This window comes from Glandiceps talaboti, chromosome 12 (genome assembly GCF_964340395.1).
Source record: "Glandiceps talaboti chromosome 12, keGlaTala1.1, whole genome shotgun sequence".
NCBI lineage: Eukaryota > Metazoa > Hemichordata > Enteropneusta > Spengelidae > Glandiceps > Glandiceps talaboti.
The window spans coordinates 9,667,147-9,693,463 of record NC_135560.1 but is presented as its reverse complement, the minus strand read 5'-3'; the positions used below and the strand labels follow the sequence as shown (position 1 = coordinate 9,693,463).

Genomic DNA, 26,317 nt, shown 5'->3' with positions numbered 1-26,317 from the left:
CATACTATCTACTAACTTCTTGCGATTTTCAAAGTAAATAAGTCCACAGGGTCACGTAAGGTGAAGTTGAAACCACAGTCTTACATAACTACCAATACTCTCAGTACGTTAACGAGCCAGTGGTATTGTATTTGAACTTTAATTGTGTACATAACTGTGCGTACGCGGCTTGTGTAAAAATATTTCCCTCCAACTGTGACTATACTCGTTAGACACCGGTTCTAAAACGGCGCGTCCGAAAAACGAGCTGTAACCGAATCTAAGTTACATATGAAATTTAAAATATAGAATATATAACTGTTATAAAAATAAAATAATTGCAAGTACTGAGTAACATCGAACCGAAATATCGATAGTTGAAAAAAGTGTGTATTGATTGTATGTATGTATGTATACAAGCAAACCACGATAAAGGGTGACTGTAGCAGGGATGACACGCACGCGAGATCACAAGAAGCTAAAATTTGCCATTGGAATAGATGCTGTAATGTTTATAAAAGCTCGGATTCGCGGAGTCTCGGCAGCTATGATTTATCATATGTATAACTTATTGTCACTATCCACCCATTTCTCACACCTCGACAATGCGGTAATTCCCGACCAATAAACACCGTTTGGTTCTTTGATTGGTGTCCCAGCCACATGACCCACATAAAGTGGATTTCCTAAATAAACAAGGAGCGTAAGGATATATTGACAATATGGCACCGATAAGTAGAGGCAGCAGCAACCAATCAGCGACCAGCTCTCTGCACCGAATGACAGGCCCTGACAACCCTCAAGGATAGGCGCAGTCGCCTTTAATTATCAGCTTCCAATCACCCCCTTGAACCTAGCTGACATTTCTTTCCATATAAGGCAATAATTGTCATAGAAACCCGACAGTTTCAACAAAAGAGTCAAAGTTCAGTATATACAGACATTCACGCACATCCCACTTCAAAAAATTACTCCGCACTAGGGCTGAAGCCGCCTTCGGTTTTTCAGCCTTTTTGTCACAGTACTAGAGTTACATGACAGCCGATCTAGGTCGCTGATTCAAGTCTTCAGAAGGTGAGATACCTCAAATACAAGTTATGGCCTGAGATAGATTTTTTTCTGTTACTTTTGGCCACCAAGGCCATTAGTTGTATTATGTGTCTTTTGAAGTTTTCATCTCATGTGTAAAGATCCCAACCTTAACCTGAACTTTTCTTTATTTGTCTCCACCTCTGCTCTATGCCTGTACAGTCGGTCGCATACATTGTACTCCGCCGAAATATGGCGATGGCAGTTAGTACATGGAGAGACCCTAATGAAGACCTGTCAGCCGACAAGCAGCAGCAGCAGCAGCAGCAACAACAGCAGCAGCCGCCGCCGCCTCCACCGCCACAACCCCCACTACCCCAGCCGACGACTCCACAGCAGACTACGACAACTCCGCCGCAGCAGACACCACCGCATCAGACAACAACGCCGCAGCAAACTTCAACTCCGCAACAGCAGACAGCCACCCCGCAGTCGCAACAACAGCAGACGCCTCAGCAGCAGCACATTGAATGTGTGGTTTGTGGGGACAAAAGCAGTGGCAAGCATTATGGTCAGTTTACATGCGAGGGCTGCAAAAGTTTCTTCAAACGAAGTGTACGGCGCAACCTGACCTACACATGCCGTGCAAATCGTAACTGCCCCATAGATCAACATCATCGCAACCAGTGCCAATACTGCCGCCTGAAAAAGTGCTTGAAAAGTGGAATGCGACGGGAAGGTAAGCAAAGTGAGTTTTACTTTGTTCTTATATTGTGTGGTAGTAAAGTAAGTCATTTAGCTCTGAAAAGCTCATGAAACGTTTTCCAATTCATTGATAAATTGCTCATATCGATAGTATGATTGGTCCGCGGCACACTTACATTTGGACTTGATGGGGACGCACAGTATGTCAAAAGCACGTGCATTTCAAATTACAACTGACCAAAACTCTAATTCTTTATTATTGTCATTTCTCGCAGCGGTCCAGCGAGGTAGGATTCCGCCGACTCAACCAGTACCTGGCCAATATGCCCTAACTGACGGTCGATTTGACGGGCATTCGTACCTCTCTGGATTTATCTCCCTTCTGCTCCGTGCTGAACCATATCCAACTTCCCGATATGGAGCTCAATGTATGCAGTCAAATATGATGGGAATCGACGGCATATGCGAGCTGGCAGCCCGATTGTTATTCAGCGCCGTCGAATGGGCTCGCAACATTCCGTTCTTTCCCGATCTTCAAGTCACCGACCAAGTAGCCCTCCTTCGTATGGTATGGAGCGAGTTGTTTGTGCTAAACGCATCGCAATGTTCCATGCCGTTACACGTAGCTCCACTATTAGCTGCCTCTGGCCTTCATACAAGTCCTATGTCCGCCGACCGTGTAGTAGCATTTATGGATCATATTCGTATATTCCAGGAACAAGTGGAGAAACTGAAGGCTCTTCATGTGGACTCGGCAGAGTACAGTTGTCTCAAGGCAATAGTACTTTTCACGTCTGGTGAGTTACTTTCAATCTTTCATTCATGTAACTTTGGACAGTCATGGTGACAGTTGGAGTGTTGTGAGTGCATGTATGTGTGTAGTTGGACCGCCATTGAGTAATACATTGTACTTCGTGAGTGTATTGTACACAAACATTATGTGGGCCTAGCACTGACAGAAATGTTGGCACACACAACATTGTAGAAACATGTACCGCTACCAAATTTAGTACCACTTTATAAATTACATAGTTTTATATTTATCGGCACGTTTAATAGCCTATTGTAGTTTATCTACCGGTTTTATTGATGTGTTACAAAAATATGACTATTTTTATACATATACTTTTTATTCCAAAAACTTAATGTTAACAAATGAAAGGCGAACACAGTGAACAATACAAGTTCGGGCTTGGAGCAAAGATTATAATAGAATGCAGAAGATGTTTAATGCTGGTAGAGGAAAACATGGTCGCCAAACATCTAACCCGGGGTCTCTTGTAATGGCTTTAGGACCTCTCTTTACTTGAAAGAAGGGTCAAATGTCTGACCCTGCAGTACGTTAAAACCTGACAGCGTTGAAGATTAAACATTTAGATCTTGACCAGTTCGGTAGTGAGGACTTCCTCCGATGACAGTTTACAACTCTGTAACTAGAAACTTAATAAGGGCTATATATGATAATTTCAAAATGTGAATTGTCCGGTTGCAGGAAAGAATGTAGTAGTAATACTATGTGAGATAAAGAAAAAAACCGCCAAATCGCGTCGTTTGTTTTTTGTGTTAACGTACAATAATATATAGGATTAAATAATTTTGTTTGGACTTCATTCATGTCTATTAAATATCGACTGTTTACTCAGACATGAATTTACTTCCAATTCGATTTGCAATGTGTGACACTATGTTGGTTGGTAGCACGCTGTTGTTTGTTTGCAAATCAACAATCGGTGGTCTTTTTACATGTTGTTTTGTTCCTCGTGCCAAAATGTCAGAACAGTGACCGGTAAGGTCATTGTGTTGTTCGGTTGGGGGCGATGGATGTCATCGCGTGCCCCCAATGCCAAAATCCTTTGACCGCGCTTTATAAAGCGGTGCATTTTAATGGGTTAAGTCAGTGCTACATTCATCGGCAGTGATTTTTGTTTCTGGTATCGTGTATACGAATTAAACTACACCGGGTGCAACGCATCTCCGTCAACCTCAGTGTACGTATTTAGCACTCCCAGCACAGAACTCGTTCAATTTACAGAGATTTCCTGTGTTAACACGCGGTCTGATATATCTTTATTGATTTTGTAAACATTAAAATAACAGATTTGAGGAATCGAGGGAAATCCAGTCGCGTCAAAAGAACAGGTTGACGGGTTTATGACTTTTTTCAGATGCGCAATGTCGCTGAAACCTTACACATGTGCGTAATTTTTTAATTCACGCACTTCGTTAATTTTTCCCGCTTTTATAGTGTCCTTACATCAATTTCTATTCCTCCGAGCAGCCATGCGTAGCTTTTCGTTATGATGTTTTTCTGCTGTGTATTATTCTCAGTATTTCGTTGATTACTGGACTGGGTTGTGATTTGGTCCGTCTCCTTTGAAACCAACAGATTTTGAATTACTATGTGTTACACAATAGGCGGGAAGCCTTAAATGCAACACACATTAAGAAATAAAAACTCGCATACAAAGTAACCATAAAACAAGTCTGAAAGGAATAAAATTGACTATTTTTCGCTAAAGTTGAGAGTATAATATTAACAACGCCATTTTGTCGTAAAGTAGTGAACGGCATAGCTTTTTTTTTCCTCTAGGATATACAACCAAACGGTTGAGCTGATTTTGGCGCCATTTTCGATGGACGGAAAATGACAGTTTTAGTATAATCGACCGATTTAGACATCATCGGGTGGACTGGTGGGCGTTCAATAGACCAAAACTTATGACAGTTTCGCGTGTTTCATGAGCTATTTGCTGACAACTTGAACTTGAATGCATATATTTTGCGTAGCGCCACAGTATCCAATGTGATCCCTTTGAACAGTAGCTATTTTTTTTTTAAAAATTGGAAAATCTAAATTCCAGAGGTACATATCTTCACTGTATATGGCATGTATATTTAGCCGCAATGTAACTTTTACTTATGTTCTCATTCAAAATTTGAATGAAATACGTTTTTGATGATGTACTCTATTAGTGACCATATTGTCGATGAGAACGTATGAAACAGTTATATATAAATCTGTTACACATACTGGTAGTACCTCATCGTTATCATTTTTCACTGACACGACAGCCGAAAACTTTGCCGCTATTTTTAGAAAATGTAGTTGATCAATTGAGTAAATTCATTCCTTTGGAGAAAAAAAATCATCAAAAGATCCTCACAGGACTATAATTTGTATTCCTTTGTTTGCTAATTTGTCTCTGTGTGAGATAGAAGGCCGGATTAATTGTCAAATCTTAGCAGAATTTCATTGTTTAAGTATTTCTACCTGTTTGTATCTCCTATCTTAGTGTAATTTCAAAATCAAACAGATCAGACGAACTCGGTGATTTTTATCTAATTAGAGACCACTTTCTGGAAGTCACGGCGTTATCGCATATGGTATCATTATTGCAATCGGTTAGACTGGAGGAAATATTTAGGATTTTAATCAGGAAACGAACACTGAATCTAAGCGTAAAGTGAAACGTATCAAATAGTATTCAGTGTATGCTGGGTAAAGCGCGTTGACTGCTTGACTTGTTTACAATGTCCGTCATCCATACCACGCACTTAAATTCCCTCACGTTCTACGTTTCTTTCATATGACTAGAAAACGACGCTGGTCAGTTCGCAAACAGAATTTCAAAAATGCCTGTTCTTGAGAAAATGCTACGGTAGCTAGTATCCAGATCGTCAATTTCGTTGTTGCTAGATAGGCGTGTTTTCTTCAGAAGCACTGAGTTACAATATTGTATGCTCAAAATCGGCCTGATCTTGTCACGTTCGAAAGTGATGGTGAATCCGTGCTCGAGATTTAAGTCCTATGTATTACGCCAGCCACATCTGTTTCTAGCTCTTATCCCCTCCTTTTTATATTCCATGGATCTGAATCCCTTTGCACCTCGAAGAAATGAAATAGTCGTGTTTTCATTGAGAACAAGGAACCCATCACTCAAATACGAGTCGTATTTTGTGAAAATTTGTGAGGCTATCGTTAGGGCCATCTGTTGGTTATTTTGTCCCCAGATTAGCAACGCGCATATGACAGCCTCCCCAACCCGCTTATATTTGGCGATTTTCTCTGTTCTGTGTTCAATTTACGCTCCTCTAAATGTCCTCTAGGGCGCACACAAACCAAAGCATCGTTAATCAAATTCCATAAAGAAAACCGCAACCATGCGTCTTCTTCATAAATGGAAGGAGTAATATTGAAATAGGGACATAGAATGGTGTCGATGTGGTCACAGTTCTACTTATATTATGTTCGCATGTATACTATATTAAGTGTTATGGGCTTTTATATAAAAAAAATGCTCATTTCACTGTCCTTATCTTCCCGAAGGCTTGAAATATATACATCATATATTTTAAATTCGTGTAATAGCAGCCATACTCCACTTTTAGTGAGGGCGATTTTGCAGCTTTTGTATTGACACTTCTGTCTCTTTTTGTGTCTTTTCTTTTCACTCTCTTTGACAGATGCTTGTGGGTTATCAGACGCAGCTCATATCGAGAGCCTACAGGAGAAGTCTCAGTGCGCTTTAGAAGAATATGTACGGAGCCAGTACCCGAATCAACCCAACCGCTTCGGCAAATTGTTACTTCGTCTGCCGTCGCTACGTACCGTCAGCTCTCAAGTTATCGAACAGCTATTCTTCGTACGCTTGGTAGGTAAAACACCGATAGAAACTCTGATTCGAGACATGCTACTCTCCGGTAGTTCGTTTAACTGGCCGTACATGGCAATCCAGTAGAAAGCAGATGACCGAACTGATACCAGCACCAACAACAACAACACCACCACCACCACAACAACAATAACAACAACAACAAAAATATATATAGGCTGCACAGCCACAAGAAATCTACATTGTTGTGTTTGGTATGAAACGAAGCAAGTTGTTAATGGATGTCTTTTTTTAAAACAGATAGAGACATTATTATATTTTGGACTCGGAAGAAAATCTGAAACGACAACTTTGTTAGTGTTATTACTGTTATATTCTAGACTGTTTTATGTGTTGCACGCTTTGAGCAGTGTTTTAAGTATAAAAAAATACCATAAGGTGTCATATTTTTTCTAAGAAGAAATCATAAAAAAAAGAAAACTGTAAGTACATACAAGTTGTACTTTTACGTTTTATGTTACGTATTGTTAATTTCATCGAAAATGAAACATGAAGATTTTAACTGCGTTTGTTTTAAACAAAAGGTCAAAATATATATGAGAAAAACCTTATATAGTAAATGTTAGAATTAGTCTATGAAGTCAAGTATAGGTTTCAGAATTGTGTAACTTCCGTAATTTTGCTGTTTTTATCTGGTTCAAAACCAGCCTGTCTCTCTCTCTCATGACAAACAAATACTACATTTTTGTTTCTAATAATTTTGATATTATTTTCCATAGGTGTACAAAAATAAAACTTAATATCACAGAAAAAAAACATATACAACACAAGACTGTAAACAAATAAACAAACAAAAGAAACAAACAACAAACAAACAAATAACTGACTCGTTGGTGGCTGAAAGCCAATGTGTGATTTAGAGAAATTAAAATAATAAATAATGGTGATAATAATATTATTATTAATCTAATCTAATCTATTGATATATTTCATGGGTACAATAGTACAAGTGATTGTTGGTTTCTCTGTCCAAATAGGGCGGCGTTTTAACTCCGTGTACTCATTCTCATTGTGTTTGCCACAAACCTTCAGTGATCAATTATATAAAATGCATACTGGCTTGCCTAGCAACTGTGTCCAAGACACTTTTTTGGCGTACTTGAATTAAACAGATCAGTTGAAAAATTTATTACAAAATGTGGTCGCTGTGGTTAATTTCATATATATGTGCTTTTTTTTATTAAGATTGCGGTTGGGGACGGCACATCTCCCCCCCCCTCCCTCCCTTCTTTTTCCCAACTCAGGCAGCCTGGTTCAGAGTACTAATAGTTCAAACTTTTAGCTGCTCTTTGATCTGGTCTGGTCCTTCTGTCTTTCTCCCCTTGCATTCGTTCACCCTGCTAATCCTCTCCTGCGTTATGTAAAGAAACACTTCTTGTACGCTCAAACTATGGCTGAAATGCACTCTTAACTGGGATACCGTAGGAACGTCACGCAGGTTGGCCCGGGTCAGAGCTAAGAGCCTTATCTAGACTGCTAATATGAACCTATTCACTACACAAACTCAAGATCTGTTGTTCTCCAACCTTTTCAAGGCATTCTTCTGGAGTGTTTTTCTTTTCTTTCCTCCAAGGCCGTATGTGTTGAGTCGCGTAAGTAAAGTAGCCGCTATGCCAGCAATGATCCCCAATAAAAACATTAAAGTCCGTAATACGGTTAAAACCACTTCCAAATTATCTCAGTCTCTTTAAGGAGGATATTTTATTTGCACCTTTTTTGTCTTTTAGAGTTCTTGGCGACTAGTTGTGATTTTCTTAAAGGAATTTTTTTCCAAACAGAATTTCTAAGTGAGGGTAAAGTTCATACCTTTTGTGACATTCCTTGTATTACGGTCACGTTCAAAGCTATTGATATATATTTAGGAATGATGTGTGGAACAAACAATTTGAAGTCCCCTTTTTTATGATTGATAATATTAGATTTAAGTACTTGTACCGAATTTTGCAGTTTTTTGCCAAAATGACAAATGCTTGGTTCAGTGTGAATGCAAACTTTATGTTACAGCCTAGCTATTTCAAGGATTGTGGCTAAGTTTGTTGACACACTCGTTTTAAATGAAAGTTATCGTTATTATCATCGTTGCTATATGTAATTTCCCCCTCAAAGCAAACCTTCCCAATCGATTTGTCTATTGTGTTTGATTATTAAAAAGCTGAGACTTAATAATTGTAATGCATCAACACAAATTAAACAGTCACGTGACAAAACCGACCAGAAAACCATCTCGTTCTCTCGTGTATTTCTTTCTATTTTTGTGTAATTTAGACACTTAGACCTGACAAGATGAGGCAACATCACTGATTTTATCGGATTTTAAGAATGATTTTTTTTTTTTTGGGGGGGGGGGATTTCAAACGTTTGCCAAACTTTCTATCTGTGTTTTCTGTAACGAAAACCACAATCTCTATTTGAATGTTGTGTCATCTGACAATGAATGCTTGACAGGGGTTGACCCGGTCTGGGTCATTACTCCCAACCTTAAAAAAAAAGCCTCGACCTTTATGTGAATGTTCACTCAATGATTCACTACCTTTTACTTTATGTTCAGACTACATTGAACGTGTTGCCTTGTCAAAAAATGCTGTTAAGTTGTCCTCTACAACAAAGTTCTTTGTAAATTACATAGGAGGACCTCTGACCTGTGACCTCGGGTCTACACCTATGCGATACAGGACAAGCTGTTTGTTTGGATGCTACTATTCTTCATAGCATTAATGACTCAGCCAAGCTGCTGAAATTGGTTTCATTTGAATTAGTCTTACACCAACGGAGTAAAAGTGGAGTCGGGAACATCAAAACGCTTTTAAAAAACAACATCAGTAAGAACGTTTAAGTGGGGGGAAGGAGACCTTTGATTTTTTTAACAAGTTCATTTTTCACAGGAATTCTTTTCGTAATCTTGTTTGGTGTGAAAGGAAAGTGTCAAAAGGCACTGGAGTATAAACTCATCAACAACTTCCTAATGTGGTTAGACCTACATTTAAAAAGAAACAAAATTTATAAAAGCGTATTATATGTTATTTTATATAGAGTTTGGGGGTCTATTCAGAAACCGAGCGATTGGTTAGACCGAGTCACCATCTGGCTTCCTCGTATCGCTAATATTGGGATACTTTTTCTGATAAACAATTTGATTTATCGCGATTTTGAACTCATACCCGACCTGTCTATTCATCATAGACATCTCTCAGTGAAGTCGCACTATTCTCTGTCCATGTCTACTTAAAATGCCACTAAAATCACTGCAGCAACGAACGGATAGTTACTCCATTATGGACATAGTAATACGTTTGCAATGGAAATATGGCGGCTGTCTCTCTAAACCACTACTCGTGGGAATTCACCTTACCGATGTTGTGGATCATGGTGGACAGCCAGAATTCGTACGTACTGCATTAAATTATCTTTCTTTTCAGCAAACAGCCAAACGAGACGGGGTTTTAGTATTCAAAATAAAAGGTTTCTGGGCTATGATTTTTGCGATATTTGTTTGATGTTCTTGGTCCGTCAACTAGCTTACTTATCACGATTCCACCCCTTTCTTTCTCACGTTGATTTAATCACTGCATGCATGGATAAAACTGACTTGGTTGGATTCATTGGTGCGGTCGGCTTCTGCGAACACTCAGCGCTTGTAGTAAATAGAACAGTCAATGCTCTTGCTCTTTTGTGGCTGCCTTAATTCAATTTATACGTTGTTGGCTTCTCTAGGCCACAATGTGTTGCTACTCTTTCGCTAGATCAGTCTGAAAGTGAAATGCGTACTCCAGTCCGCTACCGTGTAAATTAAATCAAGATTTCTAAAGCAAGATGGCGGACTCGGGGTGCGAGTGTTACCCAATCAAGGACGTCGACCGCAGGACTAAAACGGCCCAGAGGAATGATACTTTAATACTTAGCCGCTAAAGTTTATTAAATTTTACACCCTTATTTACCCAATTCAGTAAAATTGCAGCGCATTTAACATTCTGTTTCGTTGCGATTTTACTGACGCTGGGATTTCTTATATCTTTCTATATATATGAACCAAGGAAGTGTATGCACGTATGCAGACGACAAAAAGCTCTAGTTTAGAACCATCTAGTTTCCACATTTTCCGATGAATCTGAAAATAATCAATACAAGGTATTATTTTACTAAGTATAATTTCCTTTTCGACAGTTAACAGTGGTAAGAGAAGGGACCTGTTCTTTCCGCTACGTTTTAAGTTACACCACCTTCAGAGCGGCCGTTTGCAAAATAGTTGTACAGGCAACTCAATGGAATATATGACATGTGTTCATAGCACTATCGACATTACTTTTGTATTGTATAACCCAGTACTAAAAACAGTACTGTGTTTCAATACTTAAACGGACCATATGGTCGTCTTTTTCAGCGAGCGAGTGAAAAGTGCTGGTTTGCGCTAAAACAGCTGCAAAGAAATATATTCTATGTCTAAAAAAAACCCCGATCACTATGCTAAAGGGTCATGGCATGGGTACAAAAATGTATGCTAACTGGTCTCAGATGCAAATGACAAGATTGGCAATATATACTGTTTGTGTGTCATGTCACCGCAATGGCAGGCCAAAATAAGGGCAATTTTGATTTGTGTAAACAACAACAACATGCTCAGCTGTAATGTGCAAAGAAAGAGACATATGTCTTCTGTAAGAGGGCTGCCCAGCTCAGTATTATACCTTTAGAGACGGTGAACGGTTGATAGATCAGCTCCCTGTTTGGTGACACTGATACGTACTGGAGAAGAAAATATCATTGTCTCGTGTCAAAGGTTTCAAATTGTCAAGTTCGTTTTTAGAAGGAACCGATAAATGAGCCCGATTAGACCTTGGCTGTGAGATTTACTTTAAAAGACATTACATTTCTGATACGATTGTACCGTATTTTATTTTTTACGTTGTAAGCCCAGCAGACGCCGGCACTAAAATTAGTCCATTAAGACTGTTGTTGGCAGACGCGGTTTTTGTCTCTTTCACGGAAAGACTTTGAAAGCATGGGCTATGGTCTCAGCCTATATTATGTAGACCCCTTAAAGCAAAAGAACAAAAGTAGCGACTGGCCTCGTGTCTGAAAACATTCATAAGTTCACGGCATTTCATCAACTGGCCCTCCGTGGAACAATAACAATGGCTTGTGAGCGTTTCGAAAATCTTTAAAAGCAGCCATGCTTTCTTTCATGACGACTCCGATTTTGGTGCATATCAAACACGGGCACAAAACTGTCCCGATAATAGTCAAATATACCATTTTAGTCATAATTGTCAAGCTTTTATAGCGACGTTGACAGCAGTTTGAGTTCTTTGTTTTCAGTATTTGTCGCTCTCGCTGGATCTTATCCGGTCTTGAGCTAAAAAAAAAGCGTTCACACGGCACGTACGTACAAGCTTCTCTATAGCTCCTTTTAGTAAACTATAACCATAATTCCCATTTTTTCCTATTAATCAATTTGTGGCTTCGCTAATTAGGCTCAAATATGTTTCCACAAACAAAAAATGCAGGGCTTAACAGGATCGGTAACCGCAAAGCATTACATCGCCGTATCCATCTACCGTTAAGCGATGATTGCTGCGATTGGAATCGTAGGGAGCGAAGTACAGCGCGACAATGCTTACCGTGAACGCAACAACCAGAAAAATGACTCCTGATAATACTGTATGAGTTTATCATTTCTGACAGACCGGAAGTTACAAATTGTACCCCATATTATATCGAACCCATGTTTGCTGCAACTGAGCGATTTGGACGCCAGATTCATTAGCTTTAGTTGTTCGTATTGTGCATCAAACACATATTTTGACTCGGTTAGTGTTGGTGTTCAACGGATGGAAATAATTTGCCAAGCACTTCAAAAAACAGTTTGCTTTCACTGGCGAGTCATCTGACATCGATGATTATCATTATGGATAATTATTCTGAATAAGAATCCAGAATATTTGAGCTTGTCTGACGTCAGATTTGGTACGGGTTTTCTTTAACACCGCTGAAGCGAAAAGTTGAAACTTCTATAGAACAATCACACCCATTGCTTTGCTTTACTCTACTCACACTTTTGAAAAGAAATATTGGGATCCACTTTGATGCATATGTCGACATGTTTGTGAGGGTGAGTTGCTTTTTGACTGATTGGTCGCAGTTTGGCAGAGGGCAATATTGTGTTCACATGACGTTGTTGACAGTCGTCATAGTCTGTCTAATAGATTTCAAATTAGACTGCCTATCACGGCCCAGATTATTATTATCGGAGTGGGATCAAAGTCTCGTAAAACGTGTGACAGTTGAGGGATTGGGCATTAGGTGTACCCGTCCCCTCAAATATGCGACTCAGCTCGCCCACTTTTGTCGGTAGGAAACGCAGAAATGCTAAGCTGGATATTGATGGAATGGACATTGGGATGAAATAAACACATTTCGACGAAATAAGTCTATATAATAATGTCTGTTTCGTCCTTGAATGGGGCTGGCATTGTTTACGTCGAGAAGACTGACCGTGTAACCTAGACAGTGACGCGAGTCGACACGTGGTTGACTTTATCCTGGAGATCACGACCAGCGACAACAATGACGACATGAATTCTCATCACATGCCTATAAAATGTGCCGGTGAAGAGTAAAAACAAATGATGAAGTCGAAGCCACAACTTTGGTCCATGACGTGGTTAATTTTCGTGGATGTTTTTTTTTCAGGAAAAAGGGAAATATTACATTGTTGTCGACACATACGATTTACTGGCAAGTAGTATTCTCAGAGACGCTGATCAACAGAGAGTCGCCGTCAGGTGCATAACTAGAGTACATCCACCATCAACGCTGTCTGTCGTAGTACATACATACGCAGTTCCAACTATTCCTACGCCTCTACAGCAATGCTTTGTTTGTTTGTTCCGGTACAGGTTTTTAAATAACATCCGTTTGCATAATTATGTAATTAATATTCTTGGCGCTCTTAATTACGCCCGCTATTGGTCTTTTTAATTGGGCCACTCATGATCCGAGTAGGTACAATACACTTCATATAGCATAGTTCACACTCTACGTATGGTCCCCTTTCTGTTGTAAACGCAACTTTACAGCTTCGTTTAGAATCTACTAAAATACCCATAAAAGAGAAATATAGCGCCAGTAGTGGAAACCAGTCTCGCTGTATGTCCACAAACGAGTGATTTTATTTCCTAGATATTCTTTCCGACACCTGCCACGAAGTACGGCTAGTAACGTATACATGTACTCTATAGCGTATTAAACCATTGTGTATGTCATTTTTCAAATTTAAGTCATTCAGCTTGTCTCTAGCACTATTCGCTTCCGTTTAGCATGATCAAGTAAGATGAATTTCTCCTGCAAAGGTGAAGAAGGGAGATTTCATTAATGGTCGATGGACACCCATCGAAAAAATTCAACATGAATATCAGTCATTTTGATTTAGACCCGCTGCAAACCTGACAGCTTGTACGTTTGTGACAAATGTATCACCGCGTTTTAACAATTACCAAATATTGGTAGGGAATCGAGAAAATATAAAGGTGATTCCCTAAAATGTCTGGAATTTTAAGAGAAAAGGTGGGTAAAACAAGAAAGAGTGAAGGTAAGGTTGGTTGAATATACAAAGACCAAATTCACTCAACTGTAACTGTAACGTTCCATTCGATACCAAGTTCCCGCCAAAAAACAGTAGTTTTCACATACCGTTACGGCATTTTTGCATATTAGTCAAAGAATGTAAAATATTTTCAGCATTACCAGTATCACTTCAATTTATTTTGAACTGAATGGTTCCCTGGCATATATATATGACATCACAAAGATAGTAAATCCTAAATTTAGGCGCCGATTCCAAAAATTCGATGTAATCTGCATATTGATGTACACTGCATGGCAGACTAGAGGGAACGGTTTTTTTACTCAGTGGTTTGATTATAACTAAAACGAGGGTTCATCTACTTAAATCACAGTCATTCTCTGAGTCTAGGTTCTACATTGGAATTCTCACCCATGCTAGTTGTCGAAATGTCGGAGAAACATTCGGATTCGAATTGAGAATACAGACTGAACACGACGCACTGTCTTGCAATATTTATTATTCTGAATTTTTACATTGCCAAGTCATGTGATTTGCATGATGCAGACGGGAGATAAATTCAGCTCAGCTCTGTACATTTATTCATCTGTTTAAAATATAGTGCCCCTGCGGGGTCACATAAAAGCAGAAAAATGCCTTAATTTCGTGGCTTGACTTCGTTGAGCACTTGATAAAAAGGTCGGTGTATGGTTCATACTCGTAGACCCGAATCTTGCCGATCGACTTTTGTTGTTGTTCAGTGCAGCCTCTCGATCTGGCAAGGTTTTGTAGGTTCAATAGCTCGTCACCATGCTTTGCTGCAAAGAAAACAAAACACAGACCTCAGCTTTAGCAGACCAATACAAGTTGGACTACGTGCATTGAATATCATATACCCAAAATTACAATCAAGGCCAGACTTCGCCGAAAGCTAAATCTTATCCCTCCCCATAATTTTGGTAATCATATCATTGAAAGATTCCCGCGTTATTTGACAGGTCGAGACTTCGTAATGACTTTTCCGTCCCTTTCAACAGAAACTTAGATTTTTTTCTATGCTGCAAAGCACGTGTCCTGTACACACACACACGCACGCACGCACACACAACACATACATGCATGCATGCATGCATACATACATACATACATACATACATACATAATATACATACATACATAATATACATAATATCCATAATATACATACATACATACATACATACATACATACATACATACATACATACATACATACATACATACATACATACATACATACATACATACATACATACATACATACATACATACATACATACATACATACATACATACATACATACATGCATGCATGCATGCATGCATGCATGCATGCATACATACATACATACATACATACATACATACATACATACATACATACATACATGATACTTACATACATACATACATACATACATACATACATACATACATACATACATACATACATACATACATACATACATACATACATACATACATACATACATACATACATACATACATACATACATACATACATACATACATACGCACATACATACACACATACATACATACAGACAGACAGACAGACAGACAGACAGACACATACATAAATACACATACATACATACATACATACATACATACATACATACATACATACATACATACATACATACATACATACATACATACATACATACATACATACATACATACATACATACATACATACATACATACATACATACATACATACATACATACATACATACATACATACATACGCACATACATACACACATACAGACATACAGACAGACAGACAGACAGACAGACACATACATAAATACACATACATACATACATACATACATACATACATACATACATACATACATACATACATACATACATACATACATACATACATACATACATACATACATACATACATACATACATACATACATACATACATACATACATACATACATACATACATACATACATACATACATACATACATACATAATCACCAATACCTACGATTACATTGAACAAATTTGCGGCGTGATGTTAGTGTTCCATAATAATTCTTTCATTCGACCAATCGATTCGGTTAAATGAATTTATAATTAGTTTGCCAAAACCACAGCTCGGATCTACTGCTATCCAATGGGAACGGTGGTTCGGGATGCGAAACTAAATCTGAGCTTATGAATTCCCTCAAGTATAAACCAGTGGCATCTTATGCAGAGTGCGTACAAAACAGTTCTGTCAAAGTCATTGAAGACAAAAGCCAAAAAGTCTCTGATATTTGCATTGTTAAGCTCTTTCTGATCACAAGGCGTTCTTCATTCATTAGTGACGTCATGCGATTTGCCGTTCTCTTGTATTGATTGAGAACCGAGGAATAGAAGCAATAAATATGAGCTAAGACACGAACGGGGACGCGGATTGAGTGCAGAATTTTATGCAAGAATGAGCATCGAAATGCAGTGAGGGTACAACTGCAGTCAAAGCCCTCTGTGTACAAGTTTTATCGCCTATACGCCGCACGAATAAATCAAAGTCGAAAAGAATGATGTAGTATGACAAACAATACATACAAATACACGGCCACCCCGACAGTTACCTTTTACCAGCAGTCTCACATAAAGTCTGCACCCTTGTACATTTGGAAATTAGAAAAATTACGATGACGCGCATGTCTAAGTACTCTCTGCGAAATTGACATGTCTGTTATTTTCAATTTAAATCTCTGAAATGTGTAGTATATTTCAAACACAATTTTGCTTTGCGTGTCAACGTACAACGTCAAAGTCATAAAATGGTTGTGCAGCATCTATGTACACATGTTTTCAACAACGGACACCGCTCTTTTCGCTTTCATGTTTTTAATGGAACCGAGACTTTTGGGAGGTAGAATGAAGGGACATGCAATTTTTTGGAAATGTATTTGGCGAGTGGCGTCATTTGTATAGAAATGTTACAAGTTTCGTGAAAGTAATGAATTTGCTCTACTCCCGCGTCGCCATATGCGCGACTGGCCTGGTTCGAGTTGAAAGCTTCGTCTATCTTCCCTTTAAATCACAGTTTGTATAATTTCAAATTGGCAATGCAAATGAAAACATCTGAATCTATCCGTAACTTCAAGACAGTAAATAGAACTAGGTAAATTTGAACAGCTCCGATTTGGATTTTTTTCCATGCGACATTCCCCACTTGATGTGCAATTCTCGTTGGTAACGCGTATTTGTATGGGCGTGATTTGGCTCCGTGTTAGCTAGTACACACACATTGCCAACTGCATGCATGTCATTGCGGTTTTGTAGGCATGTTTTAATAATCTCTCGCTCTATTCATACTCTAACATACGATTCTATGATATTAAGGGATCAGGAATGATTGTGTTAAAAATGTAGAATTGCTTATTGTGTAGTATTACAAGCTCGGAACAGCGTTTGAAGTGTTCTCCGTTTCAGTGCAGAGAAGTGAGAATCTGATACACAGCGGTGAGCGGTGTATGTGCTTCATAGTAGTCAGATTGAGCGATTCATTAGATTGAGTTCTTTTACAGATTTTTGTCAGTTCAAAGCTGCGGTTATATTACCATAACGGCGTCGCCGAGAAGCTTTTGAATTCTTTTTCCTTGCAAATTTATGCTACTTTGATACTATCTACCACTGACACATGAGTATATATTTGCATTTACATTTTACACTGTCGAAAAAAAATCACAGTCAGCCAGCGGTATGGTTGTTCATGAAACTATAAAAATCTGTATTGTTGCCTTTATATTGAATGTGGTGCAGAGGGAAAGGATATGGAACGAAACATTAAATCAAATCTCGCTGAAAATTAATACGCGATCTCGTTAAAATGCTATTTTGGTTGATTTTGTGGTCGCCGTGAAGTGAAATTATGTTCACGTCAGTGGTCTAATAGTCAGTTGTTGCCGTGCACGCTACATCGGAGTAGCTTGCGTGCAACATTAAATGATACCGTTTACGATGCCTCTTTTGATGGTTTGGGTCTCGGCTTTCTGGTCTTTCGTTTGCAAGACCTATAAACACCTCGTACGGCTGTCGTGTAAGCAATCGAATCATGGCAGGGCCATGTTTACCATTGGGGTTCGGTTTCCAAAATGGTGTAAATTGCTCTCTTCGCTGGTCTCTCTGGCGTGTACATTTCCCAAATGCGATATTTGGGCTTTGTTAGTCACCAAGTCCACTCAACATTGTGTATTGCAACAACGCATTTTCCAACATAAACCCCCCTTGCCAACCTCTCTCACTTTTTTGTGCAACGACGCGAAACTTTGATTTCGTTGTACAACACAACATGCCCATTTGCTTGCGTCATTCGAAGTATATCTATTCCCCAGTTTCAGGTACGGAAATTTCTTCTGTTGTTTGGACTCAAAAGAAACCACTCACAAAAGGAAAAGTATTAAAAACGAACCCTTTTCGCAGAGCACTCCAAACCCTGCACAGCCATTATGGATTCACAATAGTCCAGCTTTTAAACAAAAACATTTCTTGTCGCGCGGTTTTATCCCGACTGGATGAAAGGAAACAATGGAATACTAAAACACTTCAACCTTCATGAAAGTGACACTAACGGATTTATCCAAAGCACACATAAATAGAAAAACATGAACTTTACCCTTTTTGTGCATTAAATCTATGTTTCAATTGAACAAAAAAATCCTGTGATTATCATGGTGACCATATCAACAATTAGGTCTGACTAAAATGTACAAAGGAAAATAAGGTAAAAATAAGAAACAAAGGGGAAAATTCTTGATACTGCATTACAGTACTTTTGTACGTTATTCATCGGGTATTTTCTGCTTTACATTTTGTGCTGTTGTTGTTGATATTGCAGTTTTTTTCTTTTTCTTTTTTTTACTAGAGAGAGAGAGAGAGAGAGAGAGAGAGAGAGAGAGAGAGAGAGAGAGAGAGAGAGAGAGAGAGAGAGAGAGAGAGAGAGAGAGAGGGGGGGGGGAGAGAGAGAGAGAGAGGGAGAGAGAGAATATATGTAGCAAAAGAAAGCAAGAGAAATAAGATGACCTATTAGTTTTAATTCTCTGTGGTTTTGTGACGTTAATTTCACGATGTTGTTTTTAGCACTTTATGGAGAATCTGAATGAAATAAAACATTCGATTTTCAAACCACGACACATCTTTACGTCGTCCATTTGTTACATGGATAGAGGCTAAATTCCAAACCAATAAATCCAAGACCGTGAAAAATTTCCTGGAATAATTAGTCACGGTTGTCGAAATCGTTCTCCTTCTTGACTATGACAACTATATTAACTATTACATTGATCACAGCATAAACGTTCCAAAAGGGCGTGCTTATCAAAAAAATATGATCGAAATTTGTTTTTCTTGACACGGAATCTGTGTAGAATTTAAAAATCTTGGACCAAACTTTTTGCTGCACTGAGTTTCATTTGTCTCTTCTATTTACGTGTTGTTGCTCTAATGTCCATAACTTAAGTGTGGACAGATAGTCACGTGTTAGCTGTATATGAAGGTCAAATTGTTGATCAGTGTCATATTTGAAGCATTTATTTCTAATATCAATATTTTAACATAATCCCGGTCTTGTTATCTTTCAATTTTGAGAGCCGGCAAGGAAAAATAAGACTTCAGTAATGATATACTGTCGTTATTCCAACTTGGTTTCTTACAGGGTCTACATGATATACACCCTGGATAAAATGAAACACCTTGCTGGCCATTAACATATACACACCACCATGACGAGTGAATGGAAATTGTGAAGCTCTATGTTAATTAATTTATAATATACACAGAAGTTATATGATACATGCAGGCTAGGATTTCAGTAGTCTAGCAGGGCAGCCTTGTTTCTGTTTTTTCACACTTACTCAGGATACAGTCGCTCAAGTCGAGTCACAACCCTAGGAAGCTATGATTGACAGCTCTGCCTAAACACTCTCGGTGTATATACGGTTCCGGGCATTTCCGAGATGAAGATCAAAGATGACCCGAGTAGAAGAGACAGGTTGACTGTGTTATTGGAGAGTTGAACAGAAACAAATAACATAAGACGAGCGCACGCATGCACGCGCGCACCCACACCCCACACATACACATACGCGCACACACGTACACATGCATGTTCATGTATGCATTCATGCACACACACACACACACACACACACACACGCACGCACGCTCGCACGCGCGCAAGCACACACATACACACATGCATACATACATACATACATACATACACATACATACATACATACATACATCATACATACATACATACACACACACACACACACACACACATACATACATACATACATACATACATACATACATACATACATACATACATACATACATACATACATACATACATACATACATACATACATACACACACACACACACACACACACACACATACATACATACATACATACATACATACATACATACACCCACCGCTATTATAATTTTAATTTCTACGGATTCTAGACTGGGCACGACAACAACAACAACAACAACAACAACAACAACAGCAACAACAACAACAACAACGCGCCGCCATAGTTTACATTCACATTCCATTGTTTGAAATAAATATGCAATGTTGAATCCGGCGACATAGAAATGTGTGTACGTACAAAAGTAAAGGAAGGGAGATATACTATTACATACCTGAAAAAATAATAATTCAATAACATCCCCTGAAATCTGATGGTTTATAAAAACACAAAGACGTTGTTGATTGCACGACTTGGGTAAATTCAAACGGGGTGTAAGCTACTTTGTTTGTGACTAAGCTAGATATGAGAAGGTATTTGAAACTAAATTATTTCTGACTTGTTTTAAGCTCCCATATAAAGCAGGATTTCCAAATGGAACGGCTTACAATTTCGTCGGGTCCCTCTTCTCCAAGCCATAGATAACGACGACAGAGTTCTAAAATTTACTACATCAATAATTGAAACAGGACACGGTATAATCCCTATAAGCCTTATTGTCAGAAAACAGTGTAAAATCCACACTGATCGCCACTCACTAACACAAAATCTTATCACCGTATATCCTACTTCAGTGGCATTTTGGACGACATCGCCTATATCTGTTATTAGTGGTTCCCTGCTTCACTGGCATCGGTTAGCGAGGCAACTTACAAGACATTTTAAAACTAAGGAATCCTCAGCCATTAACGTCCTCCCATTCCATTCGATCAACTTTAAAAGTACCTGAAATTTCACCTTAAATTTCGACGGGAAGAAAAACATAATTAATACTTTGTAATTAGAATGCGTTGTAATCTCTCGATTATATTCCTTCATTGAAAAAGCGCTCCCCCCCCCTCTCTCTCTCTCTCTCCCTCTCGCTCACTCGCAGAGTTTGCTCAGTTCATGTCATGTTGACAACATACTGGAATTAATCCGACCGTAAGGTAAAATCTAAATCGTAGCTCACAGCAAAAATCACCAAGTTCCATGTTCATTTTAGTGAAGCGTGAAAATTCACTCGATACGAGTCTGTTGGTGGACGATCTCTCCTATCTTATAGATTCGATTTATTCTCTCCGTCTAAGAATAACACCAACCTAAGGTGACAGAAATTGACAATGCAGATTACATAGTAACCAAATCAAAACCAACACCTGATTCGTTTGTTAAAGGAAAATTCAACATTTGCAGTTGTGCAAGCATTGGTTTGAAGAAAAAAAATGGCAAACAGTGATTTCAGATTGCTGACGTACAATGAAACTTTCTAACATAGACAGACAGTGATAAATTTATTATCATACTTTCTTTACAGAAATTCCCGTGAAAACTCCCCAAAGAAACACGCTAGGCTATAACTACCGACAGCCTTCACTACTGCGAGTTTCAGATTTCAAGAAAATAATTAGAAAAATGTGATTTTACAACTTTCTGAGTCAGGATATATTGTTACCAAATTTGTCTCGACGTGTACAGGAAATCACCGCCTCAAAATTCCAGACTCAAAAGTTCACACAATATGTACAAGTAGCCACCCTAAACTATTCGTTAAATAATATACACGTCATGGGGCTGCTTAACTATGCACTATCCAGGTTCGCTTGTTTGTTTGGCCATGTTCGTTCCTCCATCGGTATGTTTGTTTGTTAGATAATTCTTAATGACTGTATATTTACTTGCGAACGTTTAGTTATTATCAAAGACTGTACGTTTACACCACACCTATATAGGTGAAGCTGTATACGGGATTCTAACTGTGAGTTTTTGTAATCCCCTAGGTAATATTTCATATTTGTTTTTTCTTCTGGTTGAGGTGTTGAAATGTTTAAAAGCATTCTTGCATGCAGCTGAAAGTTTTGGATCACATACAACTAAATCTATTTAGTACTCTCCAACTAACTAAGCTTAAACTTAAAACTGAATGAAAAAAGGCTCTGAGTACACCACAACACAACACAACACAACACAACACAACACAACACAACACAACACAACACAACACAACACAACACAACACAACACAACACAGCACAACACAACACAACACAGCACAACACAACACAACACAACACAACACAACACAACACAGAATAGAATAGAACTTCAACAAACCACTGTTAATCCTGACATCTAGAATACCGTAGCAGGTAACATTTAGTTATACGTATTAAAGAGACTAGTCATCCACGTCTGTTCAGGTTGAGAGAAAAACAAATCCATACATAAGTATACAGATTTTTTTTTTTTACCTTAAGTCTAAAAATAGAACGGCCATCGATTACTGCTCCGCGATGGTCTTGGCGATAGGTGAACTCAATGAACCGACATCTTCATCCGTTTCACGAAGCTGACAAACGCTTTTCAACGAAATAAACTCGTCAAACAGGTAAACATTCACCAACAAATGCGTAATTGCATGTGTTGAAACCCAATGTTTATCTAACAATTTTTACCGGGTCAAAACATTTCTTTAAAAACTTTCTTTGGCCCATGTACGGATGTTAGTTCATCAAACACCTTACGTTTTTGTCCCGGGCATAACTTAAAATAGGGAAACGTGTGAAATGAGACATATTAAGATTGGGCCATCAAAAGGTACATTAATGTGGAAAGTGGTTGTCTGTGCAGGTCACGGCGAAGCGACCCACATTGTGATTACTCCCCAATGCTGCAGATATCGCTCCAGACAACAACAAGCTAAGCCTTCGGTTGTCCTTGTCAAATCGCCCGGGATAAATTTGCATAAACTTCATTTCATGTATTTCCACATGGCTTATTAGAAGGGTTGTCTCCTCTTTCCGATTCAGTGATGAAAACACAGGGGAAGTGAGGCATGAAGCCCATCGAAGAGTGACCGAAACTTTCTGGGGTTGGGAGTTTCCAACCTTGTGGAAAAAAAAAGTATAGCAAGTAAAGTGGAACGTTTGCAGTGGGTGTATATCAAGTAACCAAGCTATAGATTTGTACTATGAGTTCAATAGTAGCCGCTTATCAAGAGTTTTTCACGCTACTGAAGAAGAGAGGAAAGTGAAGCCAGGCGGTTTACTGAGAAACAAGGAAAGAACCTGAAATGAAAAAAAAAAGTTTCAACTGAAAGCACATGCCACCGTCTGCGCGGAGAAAGTTGTTTGAAAGCAACAAAAACAAACACTCGTCCTTTCGATGTCAATTGATTCGCCCCGAATTCGTGCCAACCAATCCTAGAGAGAAACTTTCTCAATAAGAAATGGTGTCAAACTTCAGATCGTAAACATGAGATAACTTGAGATTGAAAAGTAGAGTTTTACTTGCGAAGGGCTATGATGCCCTCCTTAGTGTACACAAGAATGGTGCATTGAATGGTGTGTCTAACCCCATGACCCGAATTACAGAATCTTTTATCCCACGTCTCGTTCGACGGAGACCGGGGAGGAGTGTAGCAGGCCCTTTCGAACATACTCTCTGACCCGAGCGTCTTCCCTCCCGTTCTTGTACAATCCGGAAGCTCTTAAAAAGTTAGAAGTACTGTATACCGCGGTTTTTAGGACGGTAGATCTGAGACGGTTAGTACAAGTTTAAGAGCATCGCTTAATAATTTTGCACCCCTTCTCCCCTTCAAGAGTCGTAAATTTAACTCTTCTTCTTTGGATAGAGGATGATGGATGGACTCCGCGACCCAGACACCGCACTGACGTTCTAGGGCACTGCGTGGTTGTCCCACGAGACAAAGATTCGACGCTAAATTGAGAGATTTCATGCAAAATTAAGACGTCATTCCAGAAGCCTGTGCCAAACCAAACACTTGTCAATCACCATCCTGTGAGCAGTTTCCGTTCGGCAATGAACTCAGTCGTAATTTGTTCGCGAATTTCCTTGACTTTGATTGAGTTTTTCCGTATTGGGAGGACTTTCTTTCCAACGACTGAATTCTGGGGACAAGTTTGAATTGGCCTTCAATGTTTATCTTAAAACAAAAGTGTAATTTCCCCTCTGTGATTCAGTTGTACGAACTACGATTGAAAATGTCGAATTTGGTTTGCTAAATCTGTAAAAAAAAAATCGATTTTCACTATAATTTTGGGTTGTTTGCATGGTTATGCAGTTAAGGTCGGCTTTGTAAATTGTGTTTCAGGTAGCGGTTCAAATTAAGAGAAAGTGCCAATACTAGAAACCGTTGATGTCAGCACAACAAGCGAGAACAAGACTAACCAAACACAGCTTGTTAAACATAAGGGATGTGTAGTGCGAAGAACCACAATGCCCCTATCACTGGTCTATTTGGTTTCTCTGTCGATTGCTTTGATTGCCGTCAACGTTCTATCGTTGGGGCTATTGTACACAGCGGTTTGAAAGGAAAACTCCCAAGCGATTCGCTGCGGTTAAGTTAAATGAAATATTATTCACTCTGCAGATAAAAATGACAAAAAGTTTTATGTACCGTTCCGATGCTTCTAAAGCGTGCCCATACTTTCAGTTATATCACCCTAGATAGGATCTGTCAATTCGTAGGCATGTCAGATAACACATTAAATCATACACATATAGGAAAAGAGACGTTTCAGTCCAACAATGAAGACTTCCTGCAACAATTAATAATATAGAGCGCCCATCCATTTTCCGATATATGTGCGAGATAAAATTCACACAGCAATCTATATTACAAATGTGCTGTGAGATATGAGTTTGTGCGAGTAAAAAGATGAAATATGTGCTAGTGGTCACCGGGATGGTGCACCCCAATCCCCCATCGAGACCTCTAGTCATATACGCAAGGCGAATCGTTACGGTTACTAGCGTTAGTCAACAATATTTATTTACATCGCCGGTCAGATACCATTAATCATTTGTTAACATCCTTATCTCTAGCTTCCTTTCGTGTTTTATGTTTTATATTTTTCATTTATTATGAATTTATTAGTACATGGTTGCAAGGAATTCGCTATATGATTGGCAATAAAAAATGTAATATTTTACATCACTCTTGCCTGGTACATTTCAAGTCCAATTCATGGCCCTCTCTGATCTATTTCAATTTTTATTTCAGATCATGAACGATGAAAGCGACAGAATCTTGATTTTACACGTAGTGATATTGCATAACGACCCTTTGTGACTTTTCACACACTGTATTTTCCCTGTGTTGTTTGACAGTTTCATGTTTCAAGGCTCGCCAGCCTTCCGAAAACGACCTTCCTGACATTTGTAGAGGAAAATCACCAGTGTATGGCTGAGAAAACAGTCGAAGCAGACGACTTTTCCCTCAATTATCTATAACTATACATTAAAAGCATGTGTCGGAGAGAAACGACGCCTTTGGATTGGTGGAGTAGTACCAAAGAAAGCTCCAGCTGGCCGCTTAATTTTCTCTATTTGCTGAAGTTTTAAGCCGTCTTTGTTAAGCGGAATTTACTGGGCTTTCAGAAAACGCGGAACTAAGATTACGTCTTCATTAATGCGCTTCGAACATCATTTGGCGTAGACGGATTGTCAGTCGAAATTAAGGTGCTCCTGATATACCATGGAGAGATGTCAACTCGGGTTTCCATGGCGTTTTGTAAGCAGCGTGATGACGGTGACTGTCTGCACCCATTGCAATCGACAGTACTAGTAAGTTTGACATGATTACTTACAACGATATATTTTCGTGATGTCACACCCAGAAAAAACCCCCAAGAACAACTAAAATTCACTTTCATGAAATATATTACAGTGTCTAAGTTGTCTGTCATTCTCAAACTATATCAAGAAGAGTATTTTGAAGAAAACAATCATCGTATCATACCTGATAGATACATAATATGACAAATTACAACAGAAAAAAAATATATTTTATAATAATTTTTT

The 26,317-nt window shown here is 38.7% G+C and overlaps 1 protein-coding gene and 1 long non-coding RNA gene across 6 annotated transcripts in view; both read left to right on the top strand.

The window, feature by feature from the left end:
- LOC144443164 (nuclear receptor subfamily 2 group F member 1-B-like) overlaps positions 1-8,605 on the top strand; it is a 35,642-nt gene extending 27,037 nt beyond the window's left edge. Inside the window, exons 1-4 of one of the 3 annotated variants that reach the window (XM_078132536.1) lie at positions 908-1,053; positions 1,231-1,747; positions 1,989-2,510; positions 6,178-8,605. In XM_078132536.1, the coding sequence (XP_077988662.1) occupies positions 1,261-1,747; positions 1,989-2,510; positions 6,178-6,452 (1,284 nt within the window). In that variant the 5' untranslated portion in view covers positions 908-1,053; positions 1,231-1,260 and the 3' untranslated portion in view covers positions 6,453-8,605. Of the gene's footprint in view, positions 1-907; positions 1,054-1,230; positions 1,757-1,988; positions 2,511-6,177 lie in introns of those variants that run through there. The other 2 variants (XM_078132534.1, XM_078132535.1) reach the window with 2 other exon arrangements.
- Positions 8,606-9,659: 1,054 nt separating this feature from the next.
- LOC144443803 (uncharacterized) overlaps positions 9,660-26,317 on the top strand; it is a 37,380-nt gene continuing 20,722 nt past the window's right edge. The window contains exons 1-2 of one of the 3 annotated variants that reach the window (XR_013481704.1): positions 22,222-22,250; positions 25,518-26,080. This is a non-coding gene — a long non-coding RNA (uncharacterized LOC144443803). Of the gene's footprint in view, positions 9,770-22,221; positions 22,251-23,907; positions 24,037-25,517; positions 26,081-26,317 lie in introns of those variants that run through there. The other 2 variants (XR_013481703.1, XR_013481705.1) reach the window with 2 other exon arrangements.